This window comes from Artibeus jamaicensis, unplaced genomic scaffold (assembly GCF_021234435.1).
Source record: "Artibeus jamaicensis isolate MK-2021 breed Jamaican fruit bat unplaced genomic scaffold, CSHL_Jam_final contig_233, whole genome shotgun sequence".
In the NCBI taxonomy this organism is placed as follows: Eukaryota; Metazoa; Chordata; class Mammalia; order Chiroptera; family Phyllostomidae; genus Artibeus; species Artibeus jamaicensis.
The window spans coordinates 20902607-20922312 of NW_026521486.1; the positions used below are offsets into that span (position 1 = coordinate 20902607).

Below are 19706 nucleotides of genomic sequence, written 5' to 3' on the forward strand. Positions count from 1 at the left end.
CTGCTTCAGCTGCTAACACCCCTAGTGATAAGAGTAAGGACTCCCCCTCCCCCACACCCAGCTCAGAGGGCAGAAGCCCCAGCCTTGGAGAAGTGGGACACTGCAGTGACAGAGTGCAAACTCAGTGTCTAATCCCTTACTGACACCAGCTGTTTGACCTCGGCCAAGCAATATAAGCTCAGTTTTCTTATCTGCAAAGTAGGTGCAGTAACAAACTTTATAGGGCTATTTATAAGAATTAAATGAATTATTCTGTGTACCTAATACAGAAGAAGTGTTTGTTGTCATTACTAATAAGCTCAAAAGCAGCAGGTGCTCAGGGAGGGAGGGTGCAGATTCTGAAGGCCCGTGGCAGAAAGGAGAGAACAGCTATTCCTGGGGACACTAGGAAGGAGATTTCTGGTGACTGGATGAAAGCGGGGTCCCAGTGCCAGGAGGCCTTCAGGAGAGAGCCATCAGCAGTTCCTGACAGTGTCCATGAGAAATAGTGTCTGCAACTTGTCCTGAAGGAGTTTTAAATTGCATCGTGCAGACTGGCCTGGCATCAACACAAACATCAGCAAGTCCCTAACAACACTAATCATCCTGAGCTGTGAAATTTGTCCAACAGTACAGAACTAGGTGTTTAAAGAAAGGAGAGAGAGAGAGAGAGAGAACTAGAGAGAAAGGAAGAATGGGAAAATAGGAAAAAAAAAAAAAAAGCCTGCTAAAAACCCCTAGGATTCAACCTCTTCCCCAGCAGGTCACCCAAATCCCCCCAACCTGGATCAGAGGGCAGTCCACAGGGCTCAGGCTCATCACAAGGTCTCCGTGTGCAGACACAGATGCTCACACACACACAGCTCAACTCCTTGACTGTCTCTCTCTGCTTCTCTCTCCCTTCCTCCCTCTCCCCCCCTAGTTTTGCTCCCCTCAGCCCTCTCCTCAGGGTGGGTGGCTCTGAGGGAGCTGCAGGTTGCTTTGGTATTTCCTGCTCTGGTTGGGAAAGCAGATGGAAGAACCAGAGCACAGCTGCTGCCTAAGAAGCAGAGATGAGAGAAGACTCACGTGGAGAGCAAGCTGAGGTTGCAGGTGCTGAGAGGGCGTGCAGGGCTAGGAGGAAGGGGAGGCTCCCACCTTCTTTGTAAAGCCTTCCCTGCCAACCCAGCTCCTGGGGATCGCTCCTTGCCATGAACAACTCTACATGCATTGTCTTTGCTACATACTGTACTGTGAATCAATTCAACAAACATCGCTGAGTATCTACTACATGTCAGGCATTGCACCAAAAAAAAAAAAAAAAGAAAGAAAGAATAAACACAATTCCTGTTCTTGAAGTCTTCAAACTATACTGGGGACAAGTGAAGTTCCAGGGGGTGTACTGTTCGGGTAATGTTGCCCAAGCACGAAGCTAGGGGCAGGAGATTACGGACACATTCAACAGAGCATCACGTAACAGTTTTAAGTAACGAGAAGGTCTCTTTTCAATTATTCTGCAAAGATGAAGGTTTGATGCCAATATAGCTTTAACTTCTCTGACACTGGTTAAGCTTCCTATAATTTTTTTTAATTGAGGTATAATTGACATGCAGCATTATATTAGTTGCAGGTGCACCACATAATAGGCTTCCCTCTCAACACAGAGTGAGCGGTCAGTCCCCTCTTGCACTGGGACCTTTCGTAGCCGATGGTATCCAGACAGAAATTAATGCTGTCATCTTCTCTCCAGGGTGGTTTGTTTTTGTAGTTACTGTCTATTTGTTGGCCAGGGACATTGGTTCTCCATTGTTTATAATAATATATTTCTTTTTAAAATAAATTTAGGTTTAAAAAGTAAGTCAATTTGGCAAAAATATTCAGCAACTAACAACATGAAAAGTAAATGCTTATGCCTAAAATTGTGAAACTGGTAGGCAGCGGCACCCCAAATAACAATCATGGTATTAAATAACTGAAACTCCGAGACCTTCTACAAGGGGAACCCAGAGAAGTCATCAGCATATGTGATTCTGTGAGTACATCTCATTTCCCAGCTAGTCCGAAAACCCCTGCATCGCCTCCCTTTGGGGTTGCCTAATCCACAGTTGGACAAGTTCTTTCATTCAGAAAATGGGAAGGAAATTCAACGCAGCTCATAGGGAGTATAAAAAATTGAATAATTAAAGCTAAGCATGGGGGGGGTTGCAGGGCTGGGTGAAAAAGGTAAAGGGATGATGCAAAAAAAATTCACATAGACACAGGCAATACTATGGTGATGACCAGAGAGAAAGGGGGGAGGGGGAGGTCGAAGAGGGTAAAGGGAGGAGAAATGGTGGCGGAAGACTTACTTAGTGATACACAATATAATATGTAGATGCTGTATTGTGGAAATGTACACCTGAAAACTACATAAATTTATTAACCAATGTCACCCACCCCAATAAACTCAGTTAAAAAGAAAAAAAAATGAAAACACATCACAATTTTATTGACAAAAAAGGAAAAGCAAAATGCAGACAGATGGGAGAGCCCACTGCACCCTCTGGCAAAGAGGGAAAACCCAAAGCAAGAAGGAACTCCACACCATTTCTGCAAAGAACTGAGGAAATAATGGCACTTCGTTATATAACATTCTACCTATGGGGTTGTTGGCTCCACATCTCAGATAAGAAAACAGGCCCAGGACGGCTAAGAGACTGGCTTAAAGGTACAAACCTGTGAATTCCACTCATTGCCCTCCACACGCAAAGTTCTTCCCACTTAGTCCTGCTGCTGGAAATCCAGGTGTTGGGTTTCTAACCTGTCAGTCAGAACTAACTGCCACTGACAGTCACCGGCATTCTAGAAGTTCTGCTATCAAAGCCAGGGCCCCCCTCCAGGCCCCACTCACAGGCTGTGGCCCAAGGTGGCCAAAGGCATCCTTTCCAACTTCTCGGAGCACTGTGAGGACTTTACACCGCAACGTACATAGGACTGGAACCACAGATCGGAGGGGAGGGCAGGGTGCCAGGAGCCAGCAGTGCACCCATGCAGACTCTGAGGGCCCCATGGCTTCAGCTGCAATTTTGGGGGGCTTTCTGTGTCTGCACTTGAGAAAGACGACACAACAGAACAGCACACCCATCAGACTCCGGTCCTTCTGACTTCTGGTTCTGAAAAGGTACTAAAACCCCACAGGCCCTCTCTGAGGCCTGGGAAGCCTCGACCCTCCAAGGAAGGCCTGTGGAGGAGCCGAGTGGAAGTGCCCTCACCTGGATGGGCTCCGAGACAAGGGAGAAACACAGCTTTGGCTCAAACAGCCACAGCCAGACCTGGCCCACTCCTCGACACCTGGCAGCGATGGATCCCCAAGCTGAAACTCAGCAAGACAGTTACAAGAACATCAGCGGCCACTTGGTCCAGGCTCACGCCCAGTCCCTTAGACTGTGCAGCAAATGAGATTCCCAAACCAGCAATGCTTAAAAGACAATGAATGAGCACATTCTGGGATGCATCAGAATGGACCCAGGGTTCCCATAACTGGCAATTTCCATGAATCTTTCTGAGGAGATTCATAACACTCTGGCCATGGCCGAGCTCCTAGGCAAGTCAAGAGGGATAGGAAGATGGGCAGGCAGGGTCCCTACAGTGTACTGCCTACTTCAGAAGACACTGAAGTGGCTAACTACCCTGCCGGCTCTTCTTCCTTTTGCTTCCGCTGTACTGCTCTTTGCAGTCACGGTGCACAGAGCAGGGAAGGCTGGGAACACATCGGGGATGGTGCTTTTGCCTATAGCCTGGATGTAAACGAGAGCACCATCTCCCCTGGAGAAAGGCCATTGCTCCACTCACACTCACCACTCCACTCCCCCTTTGCTCATCCAGAACCAGGATCAGACTTCCTAGCAGAATGCAGCAGGAATGCTCAGGAATGTCGCCGCAGGTAAGGGCCTTAGAGCCCAGCCCTGGTCACAGTGCTCTCCGCAGAACCATTCACAAAAGTCCTTAAAATACCAGCATGCTTAATTAACTCCTGCATTCAAATGATAAACGATTTTTGTTCAAGAACTCATAACATAAGCAACAGAAAATCACAAACAAATCAAAGTTGCAAAATGAAACATGATTGGCCAATTCTGAGTTTCCCCACTGGTACCCTTTCGCTTCTCATTTACTTCCTTTGCCTTCAGTAAGTACTAACTGGCAGATGAGGAGTAATATTTTCAAACGTTTAAGGAAAAGATATATAACAGCAATTTTAAATTGGGAAAATTATCTTTATCAATGCAATTTTTCATTATATTGAGAAAATGGTCCATTTTTATTTCAGCATGGACTACACAAGTCAATATCAGGGAAAGCCAGTGCACAGTTTCAGGAGCATGGTTGAAGATTCCCTGATTATGCCCAAACTTCTCCCTTCCCAGATGGGGAAGCTGAGGTCCAGAAGGGAGCCAGTTGGTGGAAGAATGGGACCTAGAACCTAGGTCCTCTGATGCTCGGCCCAATACTCTTTCTGCTCCATTTCCTTCTTGGGTTCAAGCACACCAGGGACTGAACCACATGCTCCCAAATGTGAATGGCCATGCAGGCTCCAAGCAGCACGCAGGGACTCGGCCGAGGTCGCATCTGTGCACAGCCGACCATCAGGCCCCTGCCTCAGGACTCCTCAGGACCCTTCTCTGAGCCAGCTGGTCTCAAGAGAGCAGCTGACAGGTGTCCCCATCTGGTCTCCCTTCACACAGCAGACAGACAGACAGCCACTCAGAGCCCAGGGTTTCTCCTAAATTTTAGGGTTGTTCAGGGATTCATAATCTAGTTTGGGCCATGAAGCCATAAAATAGTCAGAGGCAACTGATGGACCCCTTCTTAGAGTGTTTTTAAATGCATAATATACAGGACCATAAGGAGAATAAGTATATAGAAATATAGTAACCGAAATATAGTTACCAATATATGTATATATAATGTGAAATAGTAATATACACGTTTCTTTATCAACACATTAAATAGCAAGAGACCTAAAGCACATCCAAAAATCACCATAATTCCAAAACAGTAGTAATCACAAATGCTTTTGGATATTCATGGGACAACTGCAGTGTGATATGAATCTATGTATGATTTCTATTGGTGACAGACTTGCAGTAACTCACAGTAATAGAGTTTCGTGCCTGTATCCTTCACTGAAGTATGTGCCAAATTTCAGTTCAATGTTGGTGTAAATAAAGCACAATTTTCTACCCCCCAAGTTTATGAATTCTACCCTCTGAATTCTATGCACAAAACCCACAAGGTTTAAGAGCCCCTGATGCTGCCACACAGCCCCAGGGCTCATCAGATCTAAGGTGCAGGTACCCTGATGAGCTGCTAACCAGGGGTAGCAGGGAGACCCTGTCTGCAGTGAGGAACGGGGACACTTAATGCTGCAGGGGCCCCACCATCATCCTTCCCACCCATTGAGCAACAGATACGCTGCTGGGTATCTCCAGGCCTCAAGGCTCAAAAAAGAACCCGGTCATTGCAACACGCACTTCAGCTAAATCCAGCAGCATGCACGGTCCTTCCCAGCATCTCCACTTGCAGAGGGTGAATCCTTCCTGGAGACTACAGCCCACTCAGTTCTGCTGCGGCCCTGAGCATCTCGGAGCAGGGAGAAGGAAGATGATTTAGCCAAGAGCTTCACAGCAGAGATAAGACTTCTCCTGGTCACCCAGACCATCAGTCACTCTTCTGAACTCTCCTCCCATCTCTGCTACTGCACTTTAGACCTCACTGTGTGACTGTGGTCAAGTTCACTTCCCCTAATAGACTATGAGGTGCTTAAAGGCAGGGACTGTATCTTATTCACCTCTGTGTCATCAGTTCTTGGCCCAGGACGTGGCACCTGGAGGTGCTCAGATGAACGGCATGTCTGCTAAACGAGAGGCAGGAGATGCGGGGCCAGAAATGGGGCCTGCAAGTTCTCCCCGAGCAGCTGCTTTCTCCCTTTGTCTAGGAGCCCGAAACACCTAGCACTGCCATGAAGAGGAATGATTAGCGGGATTTGGTGACCATCTCTTCACCAAATCACAGAGATTGATGTCAATGATAGCAGGAAGCGCGGATGATACTCTAAGTATTTAACAACTAGCACGGCATAGTATGAAGTCTGAAGAGGCACCGGCCACGGACCTCTGACAGTCATACCAGAAGCACCAGTTAGACATCAGCCTGGTTGGTGGGAAGTTAACTCCAAGGACAGCAGACCTGACCGAGGGAAGTCAGCCCATCTTGACTTATGTGTTTGCACAGTCTCTATAATCAATATTTCATTTCCTTGAAGTATTAATTAGTAGCATGTGCTTGTACAAGTCAAGTCCAGTTCCTGCACTCTGATGTAAATGAAAGAAATTGCAAGCCCTTTGAGCTCTAATATCTGATGATCCCACATTCTCATACCACACAGATTGTATCTGGTGACAGAAACCTAGCAAAACAAACAGCCAGTGAGGGGGTGCCCAGGCCAGAAGCCCCAAGCCAGGTCCATTGCTGATCCTCGCCCTCTGCTACTGGAGGGTGAGATTGGCAAACAATCAAAGCCCAGAACCTCCTTCCAGCTCCTTTGGAGGAACCCTAGAGACCTCCATGAGGCCTTGTCAATAGATGAAGGAAAGACATCAGACACCAAGGCCTTGAGAAAGGGCCACACCCGGCTCCCTGCCACCTCCAGTTACACACTCAGCCTGCTTTTCCCTCCACCCAGTACCCACTTTCTTTCATAACCTGGGCAGTGCTTACCTGCAAAGCTGGCTGACTGTGTAGCCCAAACAGCACCCTTGGGAAGTCATTTTAAGAGACTGAGGGGGGAGGGGTTAGGAGACCTAGTTTCAGAGCACACCCTGTGCCTCACTGGCTTGACCAGGCACTTCGGGCTTCCTATGATAAGGACTTAAGGGCCACTTCAGCGGGGCAGCCATGAGCATCAGACAAGAATAATGTTGATTTTTTATCACACATTCTTTGAGAAAGGAAGTAGATAATTACCCGAGTTTGGGGTACCTGACTCCCCCTCCTTGCATCTCTCTGTGCCCCTGCCCCTAGACTTCCCTGAGGCCTCCCTTCAGGGACCAGATCCCACCAACTCTGAGTGGCACTGTGCAGCCCGGGGCATGGGCTCCTGGGGCTTTGTTGTGTTCCCTAGAAATCCTCTGGGGTAGAAAGACAGGCAGGTGAGAAGCCCAAGGCTCCATCCAGCATGCAGCTTCAGGGTGGGGCAAGTGGGACAGGAACACATCCAAAGCCAGGGGGAAATCATCTCATTTCCCCAGTCATTAGCACAAGTCAACAGCAGCGAGACTGCTACCCACACACGTGCAGGCATAACAGCCATCACCAAGAAACAGTAGGACTGGGGCACCACGAAGTTCCACGTTCGTGTTTCCCCTGCATCCGTTCTAGCCCTTCCTAAGAAGGCACACCACTACCCCATTCCTATGAAGTAAATGACTGCAACAGGGGTATGGAGACCCCCGCCCCACAGAAATCCACTGCTCCCTTCACTCCATCACCCAACAACCTGCCCTCGATGCCTGAGGCAGAGCAATGAACAGGAAGACCTCTGAGGACACTGTTGCCCTAGAAAACCAAACAGTGAGGTTTTCCTAAGCATCAGTAAACTTCTTAAGTTTAAGTTTTTGCAGCAGAGCGAGGTGTGAGAGTTTTGAAAGACGACAGCAGCAGTGGTCCCCACCTCCACGCAAGTGGCCCTCACTTGCCCGAATCAGCAGTGAGGATGCAGGTGTCTCTGTCACCCACAGGCATCTCCAGCAATGTCTTCAAATGAAATACCAATCAAAGGGCCAACTGTAAGAAACCATAGAGGCAAACTGTGGTTTAGTCTCCTGATGATACTGAAGAGTCTTTAAACTATGAGCATGAACAATGTCCGTACATGGAAATGTGCACACAAAGTGAAAAAGTGAAGCACCAAGTGGAAGAAGATAAGCACCAGTTATCATCCTGTCTAAAGCACACCCAGGAGCAACTAACACTGCAAACAAATTCTGCAGTAATCAGTCGGATTTGGTGAATTCTGCAGTATTCAGTCAGATGCAAAGTTCCTTTGATCAGTTAAGGCTGAGTGAAGACTTTTTAACAGGTGTCTGAGAGAAACCATTTTTTCCTAATTCCTTTAAAATCAAAATGAAACCAGAGCCTAAAAGACAGCTCAGCCCAGAAAGGTGGGGACAACTGAGCAGGTGGGGCTACTGCAGCTGCCCTCCAAACCGCCACCAGGTGCATGCAGTCAAGAAATGTCCCTGCTCCTGCGAGGTGCCAGCCCCAGACTGCTGCTGAAGGCCAGAGCCTGAGCATCCTGGCTCAGAGAAGAATTGTTCAGACCCCAACAGGCCCCCTGAAAGTCGGTCAGACCCTCACGGGTACCTGCTAATGAGTCTCTAACCATCTCTAACCAGTATCCACCAATATGGCATTGCGGGTGAGGGGTGGGGGGTCAAAGAAGATCATGGGCCACTGGCCCTGAAGGAGGTGACAACTCATCCTCAGTCTTAGGGTGGCAACAGCTGAAGGCAACCTGAGTATCCAGGATCGTGATGGGAGTGACCGGTAAACTGTGGTGACTACAAACTGTTCAACCACTAGGGAAAAAATGGATCAGACGCACATGCCAAACATGAATGGTCTGGAAAACGCAGCACAGAGGGGAAAAGTGGAAACAGAATGGGCTATAAAACAGGGTGTCTGTGTAAAGTGAAAATGTACACAGTGCTGAGAAACTGTCACTACCAAGAGAGCCTGAAATGCCATGACAACTATATGTAAGGTGGTATCCAGGACAGGACCCTGGGACAGTAGGTAAACACTCAGGAAACCCACACAAATAAAGTATAGACCACAGATGGCAAACACGAGGCCCGCAGGCCAAATCCAGCTCTCCACCTTGTTTTAGGTGGGAGCCCAGCACCTTGTCTCTAACCTACGGCAGCACCTAACTCCTTGCCCCTAGTTAAGGAGTAGTTACATTTACACAGTCCTAAAATTACATTTGGCCCTCTGAAGGCAACCAGGAGGCTGATGTGGCCCCTGGTAGACTTTAGTTAGTGAGAATGTATCGATAAGGGTTCATTAATAGCATCATACGTGCCCTGATTGGTGTGGCTCAATGGATGGAGCACTAGCCTGCAAACTGAAAGGTTGCCGGTTTGATTCCCAGTCAGGGCATATGCCTGGGTTGTGGGCCAGTCTCCCAGTAAGGGATGCAAAAGAGACAATCACACATTGATGTTTCTGTCCCTCTCTTTCTCCCTCCTTCCCCCTCTCTCTAAAAATAAATAAAATCTTTAAAAAAATAGTGTCATATGTACCACATTAATGTAGATGTTAATAACAGGGGAATTGGGTAGGGGGTAAATGGGACCTCTAATTTTTCTGTAACTCTTAAAACTGTTCTAAACAATAGAGCCCACTTTTAAAACAAAAAAAAGAAATACATAAAGCGAGAATGACACTATACACCTCCCCCCCCCCCCCCCCCCGCAGAAACACAAAGAATGACTGGAATGACTGCCTGTGGACTGAACAGGCAGTAGAGGGGTGGGGCATATTTAAATGAGGAAGGAGAGGGTCCTTGTGCTGACCAATGATAATAATGCACCATGACTGAGAGGTGTGATTAACGCAACTCTTTGCAGCAGAGGTCCCAAAACTAATAGCAATAACCCATTTTTAGAAAATACGGAGAAAGAAAGAACACTGCAAGACAGTAGATCCTGATGGCTGCATGAGTGGTGGCAGCTCTGATGACAGAAGGGGGCACCAGGGAAGCTGGGTGACCTGAAATAGCCCCTCGAAGGAGGAGTTAAGTAGACCTGGAAGCCAGGGGTGGGAGCTGGCAGGGAGGCGCTTTTGGTGGTCACACAACAGGGACAGCAGTCCAGGACCCACTCCATAGCCCCATCTAACACTGGCCCATATGAAAAGCTATCTCTGGTCCCTAATTCCCAGCCAAAGCCAGGAAAATCCAATAGCAGCTAAAACGTGCCGGAGGGGATCAAAGATGGGCAGTGGCATGAGCCGTAAAAGTCAACAGCGCAGTTATCTCTGAATGTCAGATCAACAACGAATAGTTTTTTAGTAAAAGCATACCCCCAATATTGCATAGGATATAGTTAGGCTACAAAACTATTTGTTATTGTTCTGAAATTCACAGTTGAGTAGGCATCATGAATTTTCATCTGCTAAATCTGACAACTCTAAATAGTAATAGTAGCAGTAACACCAACTGTTCTAGATGGTTTCTTTAGTTGTCTATTCATAAAAACCCAAGGGAGAATGTAGTGTTCTTCCCACTTTATAGACATGGAAACTTAGACTCAAAAGGACCCAGTCACTTGCCCAGGTTGTGAGGCTAGTATATGCCAGGCCTAGGAGGCGAACACCTGTGTTTGGGCTCCAGAGTCCATGTCGTGAATGATGCTGCTTCCCGACTTGGCAGGGGAACAAGGCCCAGGCCTCCGCTCCCTGACACCACAGGCAGGAATGTGGACTGCAGCCTGCCCCCGTGGTAGTGCAAAAGTTCCTGTAACAGTGGGGATTGTACCCCACCCCACAGTAACAGGGTGCAGCCGGGGGGACCCCATATAGGGATTTGTAATGGGGTCCAGAACTCAGGGTATCCAGGAAATATTTTTAAAATATATATGTAGGATGTCCTCACCCCCCCACAAGTCTGAACTAGGGGATGGGACACATGGAGCAGGGACATTGAGAACTGTTTTGCATAGCAACAGCTTTGCAGCTAACCTCTGGAATGGTTGTTTAACATATCTATAGCCTTTAACTGGTTTCACAGATATGTTACATAGCTGTGGCCATGCTTTGAGCCAGAGAGATGGGAGCACCTCTCAACTCAGGATGTAACTGGGAGGCAGCTCCCCCTGGACACAGCGACACTGGAGTAAGAGGGGGTTTTGGCGAGAATGGGAGAACCATGCAGCTTTGGGGCTCCCTTTGCCATGCAGTTTAGGAACCTGGAAAGTAATGATGTAGCAGCGATGCAGAGCTCTCTCTTAGCAGTTCAGAAGAATGCAGGAGAGACACTGTGGGAAGGGAAGGAGTGGAAGGACTCTTGCTGATGGGCATGAGGAGGTGCCACGTGGGTTTGGATTAAGAACTGGAGATTGAGGCGACGACACAGCTGATGGCGCTGGGAACCGAGGGAGGCCTGCCAGCTGGGCACGGATTACTGGGAAGAAACAGGGGCTACCTGAGCCATGGTTCTATTTCTTTTCCTGAGACATGGCACTCCTGACTGGGCAAAGGCGGGAAGGAAGGACTGTGTGTGTTTGTGGGTGTTTTAAGGGACTTTGGGATTTTAACGAAGACATTAAGTCATTAGTCTAAATCTGTACAACATTTGAATAAATAATCTCTTTCCTTTTCACCAATCTCTGGCATTGAGAGACGTCATTCCCTGGTGGGGGGCAAGGCAAACCTAAAACAGGGACCCCAGGAGAAGGGAGGGTCCATTCGGTAATAGTATTTTGTCCCCACCCCGCATGGGTCCGTCTGTAACACCACCGTTCTTTTGACATTGTTTCTGTGAGCACAGACTCAGACTAACACGGGGTTTGTAGATGAACAGCACGTTTGCATAAGAATCCCAGGAACTAGCACATTTTGCCGTGTATAATATGCTTCCCTGTACACTGCTCACCCGCGTTTTTGGCCCAAAATTTCAGGGGAAAAAATCATTTTAATTTTTTAATTCAATTTTTGATTCATTTATATTTAGGTATTTGTTTTTGGCATTATAAAAGAATGTTAGCATTTATTTTTTAATGTATTATGGTACAAGAAGTTTTTTTAATGTAACAAACAATTATAAAACACAAGAACAGATATGAGGCATTTCAGGTACTATCCATGTGTAATGCATGTTCTTATTTTTCTCTCAGAAATATGTGCAAAAAAAGTACGCATTATACATGGCAAAATATAGTAGTTTTAAAAGGTACAGACTCCACCCAGCTCCGGGAGATCTGCTGACCTTCGACCATGGAGCCAGGTTGATATGAGGTCAGGATGACTAAACCAGGATGATGCGCACCGGGCCAGCACTCCCCTTATCGAGTGCACCTTGCTCATCTGCACATACACAACTTTTCAATACCCTCCCTTCTTATAAAAAACCTCTGCCTCCACTGAGAGGTAGAGATGGGCTGTGAGACATGAGTCCCCCGCCTCCCAGATGCCCAGCATCTGCAAATAAACCACCGTCCTTTACATCAGCACCTGCCTCTCAAATGTTGGCTTTCGTAGCTGCAGGCAGCCCATCCTGCATGTCAGTTACATTTCCTTGGTCCTCAGAACACGCCAGTGCCTCAAGAAACCTTCCCACCAGACCCCAACCAGAGGCACCAAGTAAGTGCTGGGCTTCAAAACGTGAAAATCAGCACTCCCACAGCAAGGAAGTTCTAAGTAGCCCTAAAAGAATGCACTGCCCTGACCTCGGTGAAAGAAGAACAAGAGAAGTAGCACAACAAAGGGGGAGCCAGGACAGAGGCAGATTCTGCTTGGGGACAAGGAAAGGAACGGATGACTTCTGGTTGCAGGGAGGGTCCCTTCCAGTTTGGGGGAAGGAGTAACTTCAATCTTACAAAACAGGTTTCCATGACAATGGCCCCTCATCCCTCAGCATGACACCTCTTAAAAGAATCATAATGAGCATTTATTGAGTACCCACCATGTATCAAACATTGTGCTGGATGTTTTCATTGCCCTGGTCTAATGATGGGACACGTAAAAGTCACTGCAGCAGGGAGTCTTTTATTTTGTAGATGAGGAACCTGAGCCTCCGGGAGGTTACTTATTTCTTCAAATAACTTCTGAGCACTACGACTTTATTGTTTAGATTCTGTCCTAGGTGATAGTGATACAGCAGTGAACCAAAAAAAAAAAAAGACCTCTGTCTTGATGGAGGAGGTGGGGGCATGGATAAAATAAATAAATAAACCTTTCATGTAATTTCAGATAGCAGGGCTTAGTGGGATAAGAAAAAGTAGAGCAGGATCAAGAAACAGAGTGATGAGGCAGTCAGTATTCTAGCAGGGATGGTCAGGGAAGATGCGCGGGCGAGGGAGCATCTGAGCAGAGGTGTGAAGTGAGAGGGAGTCGCACAGGTCTGGGGAAGGGGACTGAGGGTGAGGGAACAACCAAAGGCCCTGAGGTGAGGCTGACCAAACTGGGCTGGCCAAAAAGTTCATTTGTTTTTTTCTGTAAGATGGCTCTAGTAGTGCTTAGTTGTCTTTAACTTCATTGGAAACAATTTTGTTGGACTGTATTGTGACAGCTGTCCTATCAGCATGCACTGAAAAAAAAAATGATCAAACTGGTGAATTTTTGTGTAGCCATTTTAATATTGAAGATAGAAGAAAATACAGAACAGTTTCAGTATATTATGCTTTATCATTTCAAGAAAGATAAAAACGCAACTGAAACACAAGAAAAGATTTGTGCAGTATATGCAAACGGTGCTATGACTAATCAAATGTGTCAAAAAATGGTTTGCAAAGTTTCATGCTGGAGATTTCTCACTGGACAATGCTCCACAGCCAGGTAGACCAGTTGAAGTTGATAGCGATCAAATCGAGACATAAACTGAGAACGATGAGCATTATGTTGGGAGATAGCCAACATTCTCTAATTATCCAAATCAACAAAGTTATTGGTGAAAATGAAAAATGAGTCTCGTATTTTACGGAAAAAATCGTATGGACTTTTTGGCCAACCCAATACAAGATAAGAGCTGGAGCAAGTGCGGGAGGGAGGAGGGTAGGAAATGAGTTTGGAGAGTATGGCAGGGGCGGGTCATTTTTAAAGGATCACTGCAGTATGGAGACAGGGATGGGTAAGGGGATGGATGGATGGATGGATGGATGGATGGATGGATGGATGGATAAGACAGATATGTAGATAAACAGATTTCCATGGATTCCCTTGAGCTGGCTACTGACCAGAGGTGAGAATACACATCTAGCTTTCAATTTGATTAAATGTGTCCAATGTTTGGTTCCTAAGTAATCAGCTCCCTCGGGGGTCCCAGGCAAGCACAAGCCTTAGTGAAATAGATCCCCTACAGCAGAATTTTGATCCCAAGTTCAAGAGGCAAACAGGGTTTTCATCCCAAGGAAACCATTACAGAGAAGGCTACCAGGTGGTGCCTCAGAATACCAGGAAGAAATCTCTACTAGGCCAATTCCCACACAACAGACTAGTGCACACACATACACACACCCTTACTACCTGGGATCTCCTAGGTAGAGTCACTAACTGTACCAATACTCTTCCTTGAGTACTTGGGTAAGAAAATCTGGTTTTCCCACCAGAAAAATAAAAAAGCCACCTTCCAAAACAGAGCCAAAGCTCCCTACGGGTGACACTGGTCCCCAGGAGCCCAGCCCTGCGGGGCCATCCCATCCCACAACCCTGTGACACCTGTCCAACCTCACCTCCAAGTCCTTCTCGAGCTCCAGCCCAGCCTCCATCAGGTTGTGCTCAAACTCGTCCCGCTGCTCCCGCTTCTCCTCCTCCAAGGCATCCAGCCGCCCCAGCTCAATGTCCTGCGAGCCCCCGGCATGGGGCTCCTTGCCAGTCTCCCCGTTGGAGACGATGGCCAGTGAATGGCCAGAGAAGCCGTGACCAGGGTTTGCCCCGCGTTTCCGGTAGTGGTAGGCGAGCACGTAGTCGACCTTCCTTTGGTTGTCATGGAAGTGCATGCGACTCAGAGGGGCTTCCGAGGACACTGGCTCATTGGTGTCCAGGTAGTTGTTGATGACCTGGCCAGAGAAAAGAGAGCAGGAAGAGTGAGGTCTGGTGAGGAAGGGGTGAGAAACAGAGGAGGCTGCCTTGCTCTGGTGCAAAAAGGTGCACTAGGAAGCAAGCCTCTCAGACCCAGGGGTCCAAACTGCCCCAGTGAAAGGACAGAGTGGCCCAAATTCATCTGCCACACCCAGCTCTCCACCCACCTGTCCATAGCCCAGGCACGGGTGCCTTCACACCTGCTCCAGGCTCCATGCACACACATATGCTCAGGTACACAGACTGCACATGCAGCAGCAAACCCCTGTCTTCACACTCAGAGCCACAGGCCCACTCTTGTGCATGCACACAGTCGTCCACACCCAGTCTCTCCACACCAGCACACACATCTGTGCACATGTACATCACCCAAATGCACTCTGACACACACACAGCCCTCCACACACACAATGGCACACCCACCTCCTTGTGGATCTGCCAACACGCACAGGTACATGCACAGCGTACTCACTGGCAGGTTCTCTGGATCCATTGGAACAAAGGCCAATTTCTGGTCACCTGGTCCACCTCACAGGAGTCACTACACACTATGCCCTTCACGGTGCCACATTATCCTCTTCCTCATACTCTCCAGCCACTGGTGAGGATCCTGCCACAGATGGCAGCAGGGGACTGACTCCTGCTCTCATCCACTCGTGGAGATGGGATGTTGAGAGAACAGGAGGAGAAAGAACGAGGCGGAGCGGAGTAGGGGCCTGCCTCCCCTTTGGGTGTTTCCCTGTTTATTACTGGTTTGATACCCAGCTGCCTCAGCAGCCACCTGAGAGGTCACCAGGGCAACCAGGCACAGAGGAAAGCCTCCAGAGCCACCATGGCAGAGGTGGGAGGGAAGCCAGGGAGTCTGCAGAGCAGCAGGTGGGATCACCTGGCCTCTCACACCTCCTCCTTCCCTGTCCTGTCCTCCTCTGACCAAAAGACTCCAGTGTGGACATTACGCTGTCCTGCCTTAGACAAAAGGAATAATGCCTAATAAAAACCCTGAGTTGTCTGTCTCTCTTTCACTCTCTCACACACATACACACACACCCCTGCCCCCCAAGTGGAGTGTCCTCAGTTAAGAGGCTCCCTCAGGGCCCCCAACAGGGCGAGCTGTCCCCTCACACCCCAGTACTCACGGAGCTGCTGTGTGAGTGCCCTTCACCAGGAAGTAGGCTGGTATCTCGGCTGGAGCTGCCCTGCGGACCTGGGGCTCGGGGACCCAGCCCCTTGAGGTACTGCTGTCCTTGTTTGAGGCCCTGGCCACCCCTGGCCACTGCTCGAGGACTCAGCCGGCGTGGGGAGCCAGGGAGCAGGGGGATATCTGTGAGAGGGAAAGACAAAGGAGGCACAGGCCTCTCAGGTGATGGGAAACCCAGGACACAGGGAAACTGAGGCATAGACACATAAAAAAATGGTCGTGTCTCCTCAGAGACACGTGACCTCCTCAGAGGTCACTCCTTAGTGACCCAGAGTCACACTGGCCACAGGAGAGGAGAGTGGAGAAGAAAGTGGGGGCGGTGTTGTCTCACCCCACTGCACACACACACAGAGCCCTGAGCCACCAGCTCCAAGGTCCCTTCTTGGCCCTCCTCAGAGCAGCCCTCCTCGCAGCCTGCAGCAGGACCGCAGTGCTATTTCAGAAGACGTCCAGCCTCACCCTGCAGGGAAAGGACCCCGGTCGGTGATGGAACTGCAGCATGTCAGAGTCGGAGGGAACTGAGAGATGAGACACGGACTTTGAGAGATGGGCCTCCAAAATCCCAGACAGGGGCTGCAAGTTGCCAAGGTCTCACAGCTGATCAGACTCAGTCTCTTCCCACCCCTGAGAAACACCTTCAAATACAGCAGCATAGCCCAGAGCACGTGGACTCAACCCTCAGCTCTGCCACGCCGACTCTGAAATCTCTCTGAGCCTGTTTCTCCAACTGTAGATGAGGAGAATTCCAAACTTCCAGGATTGTAATAAGGATGAGAACTGGGGATGTGATGCAAAGTACCCAGGACAGTCATTAGCCTATGTGCATGCAATGAAAGGTGGTTATACAATAATTCTTGTTATTTTCATTTTAAGCTTTCTATAAGCAGAAATCACACCTTACACATCTAGTGCAGCCCTTAGTCTCTCCCTGCTGAATGAATCAGTGGACGGATGAATGAATAAATGAACAACAGCTCTTCCTGGTTTCTTGAAACAGAATTTTGGCCAGTCATGAGGTTGTGGAGCAGTGTCTATGTGTCCAGCCCTCTGCTGGGCAGTTTCAGTAAAGCCTGGAACGTTTGGTCCCTGCACTTGAAAAACTTAACATCTTTCATGCAGGAAACACAGTTATGACCACCAGAGTGAAGCTTCTATAATTTATTTCTATACTGTGGGCTCCAGCCCCTACTACAGGACACCAGAAAGCTAGGTCACGGTAGGCTTCCAGAGGCATTAAGCCTAAAGCTGGTCTTGAAGGATCAGTCTAAAAGATACCCCCTAGAGACAGAAAACAGAGGGCAGGGGTGGGCATGCATGCTACTGCAGGGACGGTTGGGGACGGGGGGAAGGGGGGGTCTCCAGCTCAGGACACCTTGTGTAGATTCTTCCCTCTGGCTAGAACATACTTCTCCATCTAGCTGTGGCCCCCCGCTATTTCAATCATTTGAGACCCAGAAAACCAAAAGTAGTACATTCGTCTCTCAAAAAGCTGCCATCAAGGTGTAAGACAGGAATATTCAGATACAACGAATAAAGCTAATTTCCTTCCACCTTATCATGATTGAAGTTTCACCAGCTCAGACAGTAAGGGGACGGGACCCACAGACACATGTAAAGTCATCAGAGGACGGCCTCTGAGCTTCACCCGGTGAACTCCAGTGGTCAGCAGGGAGCCACAGAGTGGGGCTCAAAGGGCAGCATTTACTGTCTGGTGTCACCGAGTGAAGAGAACCCATCGGGGCAGTCCAGGTTGAGTCAATGGGCCTGTGCCCCTAAGCCTTTGCCCATATTCCCAAATGACCACCCCAAATGACCATCCCCTACGTGAGCAGCCCCTCTTTCAATTATTCAGGGCCCTCACAAGGCACTGGAGCACTGAGGTCAGGGGAAGAGAACCCTCTTCACCATCAAAGTGTAACCAGATGAAAATGACTGAGGCCTCCTGCTTGGCATGGACAGACGGCAGTCCCCCTTGGCGGCAGCACCTACCCACATACACATCTGCCCCCAGTTTATTCTCCCCCTCTGTCCTCAGAAGGTTTTTTTTTAATTATACATCACATCACTCCACCCTCCAATTTAAAGCCCTTCGATGATTCCCCTTTGCCAAAGTACAAAATCTTTACCACAAATTGAAAGGTGTTGCATACACACCCCAACCTTGTTCCTGTCCTCCTCAACACTCCCCATCTCTCTTAAACTAGAGTGTTCTGCATATTCTTATTTGGTCCATTTGTGGAGACCTTGAAGCATAACAGACCCATAGGGGCACTTGATAATGGGTTGGGGCTGCACTTCTTGAGAGTAGGGAGGGAATGAAGGGAAAGAGGGCAGTATTCTGGTCCTTGCCTGCTGTTTAGTGGTGCCTACAGCCTGTCTGCATGGTCCAAGGCCAGAGTGGACAGTCTTTGTCAGGCCAAGAATAAGGAAATCAGGAAATGCCAGACAGTGATTTGGGACTACATCGCAGTGTTTTGGATACAGTGCAGAGCTAGACTCTACAGGAGGCCACCTAAGAAACATGAAGGTTGACTTAACCACACAGTTCTCCTTCCCCCCGTACAGCCCTCCCAGGACTAGCCATCAGCACAGAGCCAGGAGTGAGCTCAGCCAGGCTGAGCCTCAGGGTCTAGTCCTGGCATTGCCACAATTTTGGAAAAATATATACCTTCTCTGTGCTTAGTTATTCTTTCCATGAATGGAGTGGGGAGCATTTCATTACTATATATTTTCCACTTAGCATGAGCATGATGACACAATAAAAGAAAAGAGCAACATTCCTTGGAAGTACATGGCCCATGGAAATCCAAGGATCCCATCAAATCCTACTTGGGGATTCAGCACCTGCCTCCTCCAACTGACTTCTCTGCTTCATTCCAGCTGCTCTCCTCCAAGTCCACAGAATTCCCTTTCTCTCCCACCCACCTGCCTGCTTCCTATTCACTTTCTCCTGGAAGCTTCCCTAGACTACACTGGAAAAGCTGTCTGTCCCATTACAACCTGGGAATTGATATCCTTGCTCATCTGAGACTAGCAAACACTTGTTTGCCTTTTAGGTCCAGTCCTGACTGTTTAGGCACAAACTCTGTCCCTTCCAGTTGGATCTAACCTCCACCATCCTACTAAGCTACAGGTACCTCAGGTTGTGCCATAGAGGCCGATGAACGAATGGGATCAGAGACTTCGAGGAAAAATTAATAGAAACTGAAGTCAGGGAGAAGCCCAAATCTAAATAAAAAACCAGGTGGAGCTTGTCTTCAGAGTCCTGTCAATGCCTATCTTTTCATTGTCCCTTCCCAAGTCCCCTCCCCAGCTTTGGGCTCCCTATATTCTACGCCTGTACATTTCCATCCACCATCAGGGCCTTCAATGCCCATTCCTTCATTTAGCTACTGACTGTCATGGCTAAGAAGCTGATTTACACCAAAGTACAAATAGCCCATGCTGACAGCTTGAGATAGTGTAAGTGAAAGTGTTTTGAAATTTTTAAAGGGCCCTATAGATGTCACAGACCTGCGTGTGTGCAGGGGCAGGGGTCTTAGCTGAAGGATACACTCTAACAGCAGACACTGGTGCACATGGCTAGGGGAAGGGAGAGATGCTGAAAGGCATGAGTTCTTCAGGGTCACAGCAAAGGCTCAGAGCTTGGAGGGGCCTCTAAGTAGGGAGAAGGAGAGAGCAGGACGTGGAGAACATGTTAGAGTAAGAAAGG

At 48.4% G+C, this 19706-nt stretch overlaps 1 protein-coding gene across 1 annotated transcript in view; it reads right to left on the minus strand.

The window, feature by feature from the left end:
* ANO2 (anoctamin 2) overlaps nucleotides 1-19706 on the minus strand; it is a 318842-nt gene that overhangs the window by 283594 nt on the left and 15542 nt on the right. The window contains exons 2-3 of the mRNA XM_053662202.1: nucleotides 15933-16117; nucleotides 14448-14774 (exon numbers count right to left, since the gene is read on the minus strand). Coding sequence (XP_053518177.1) covers nucleotides 14448-14774; nucleotides 15933-16117 — 512 coding nt within the window. The remainder of the gene's footprint in view (nucleotides 1-14447; nucleotides 14775-15932; nucleotides 16118-19706) is intronic.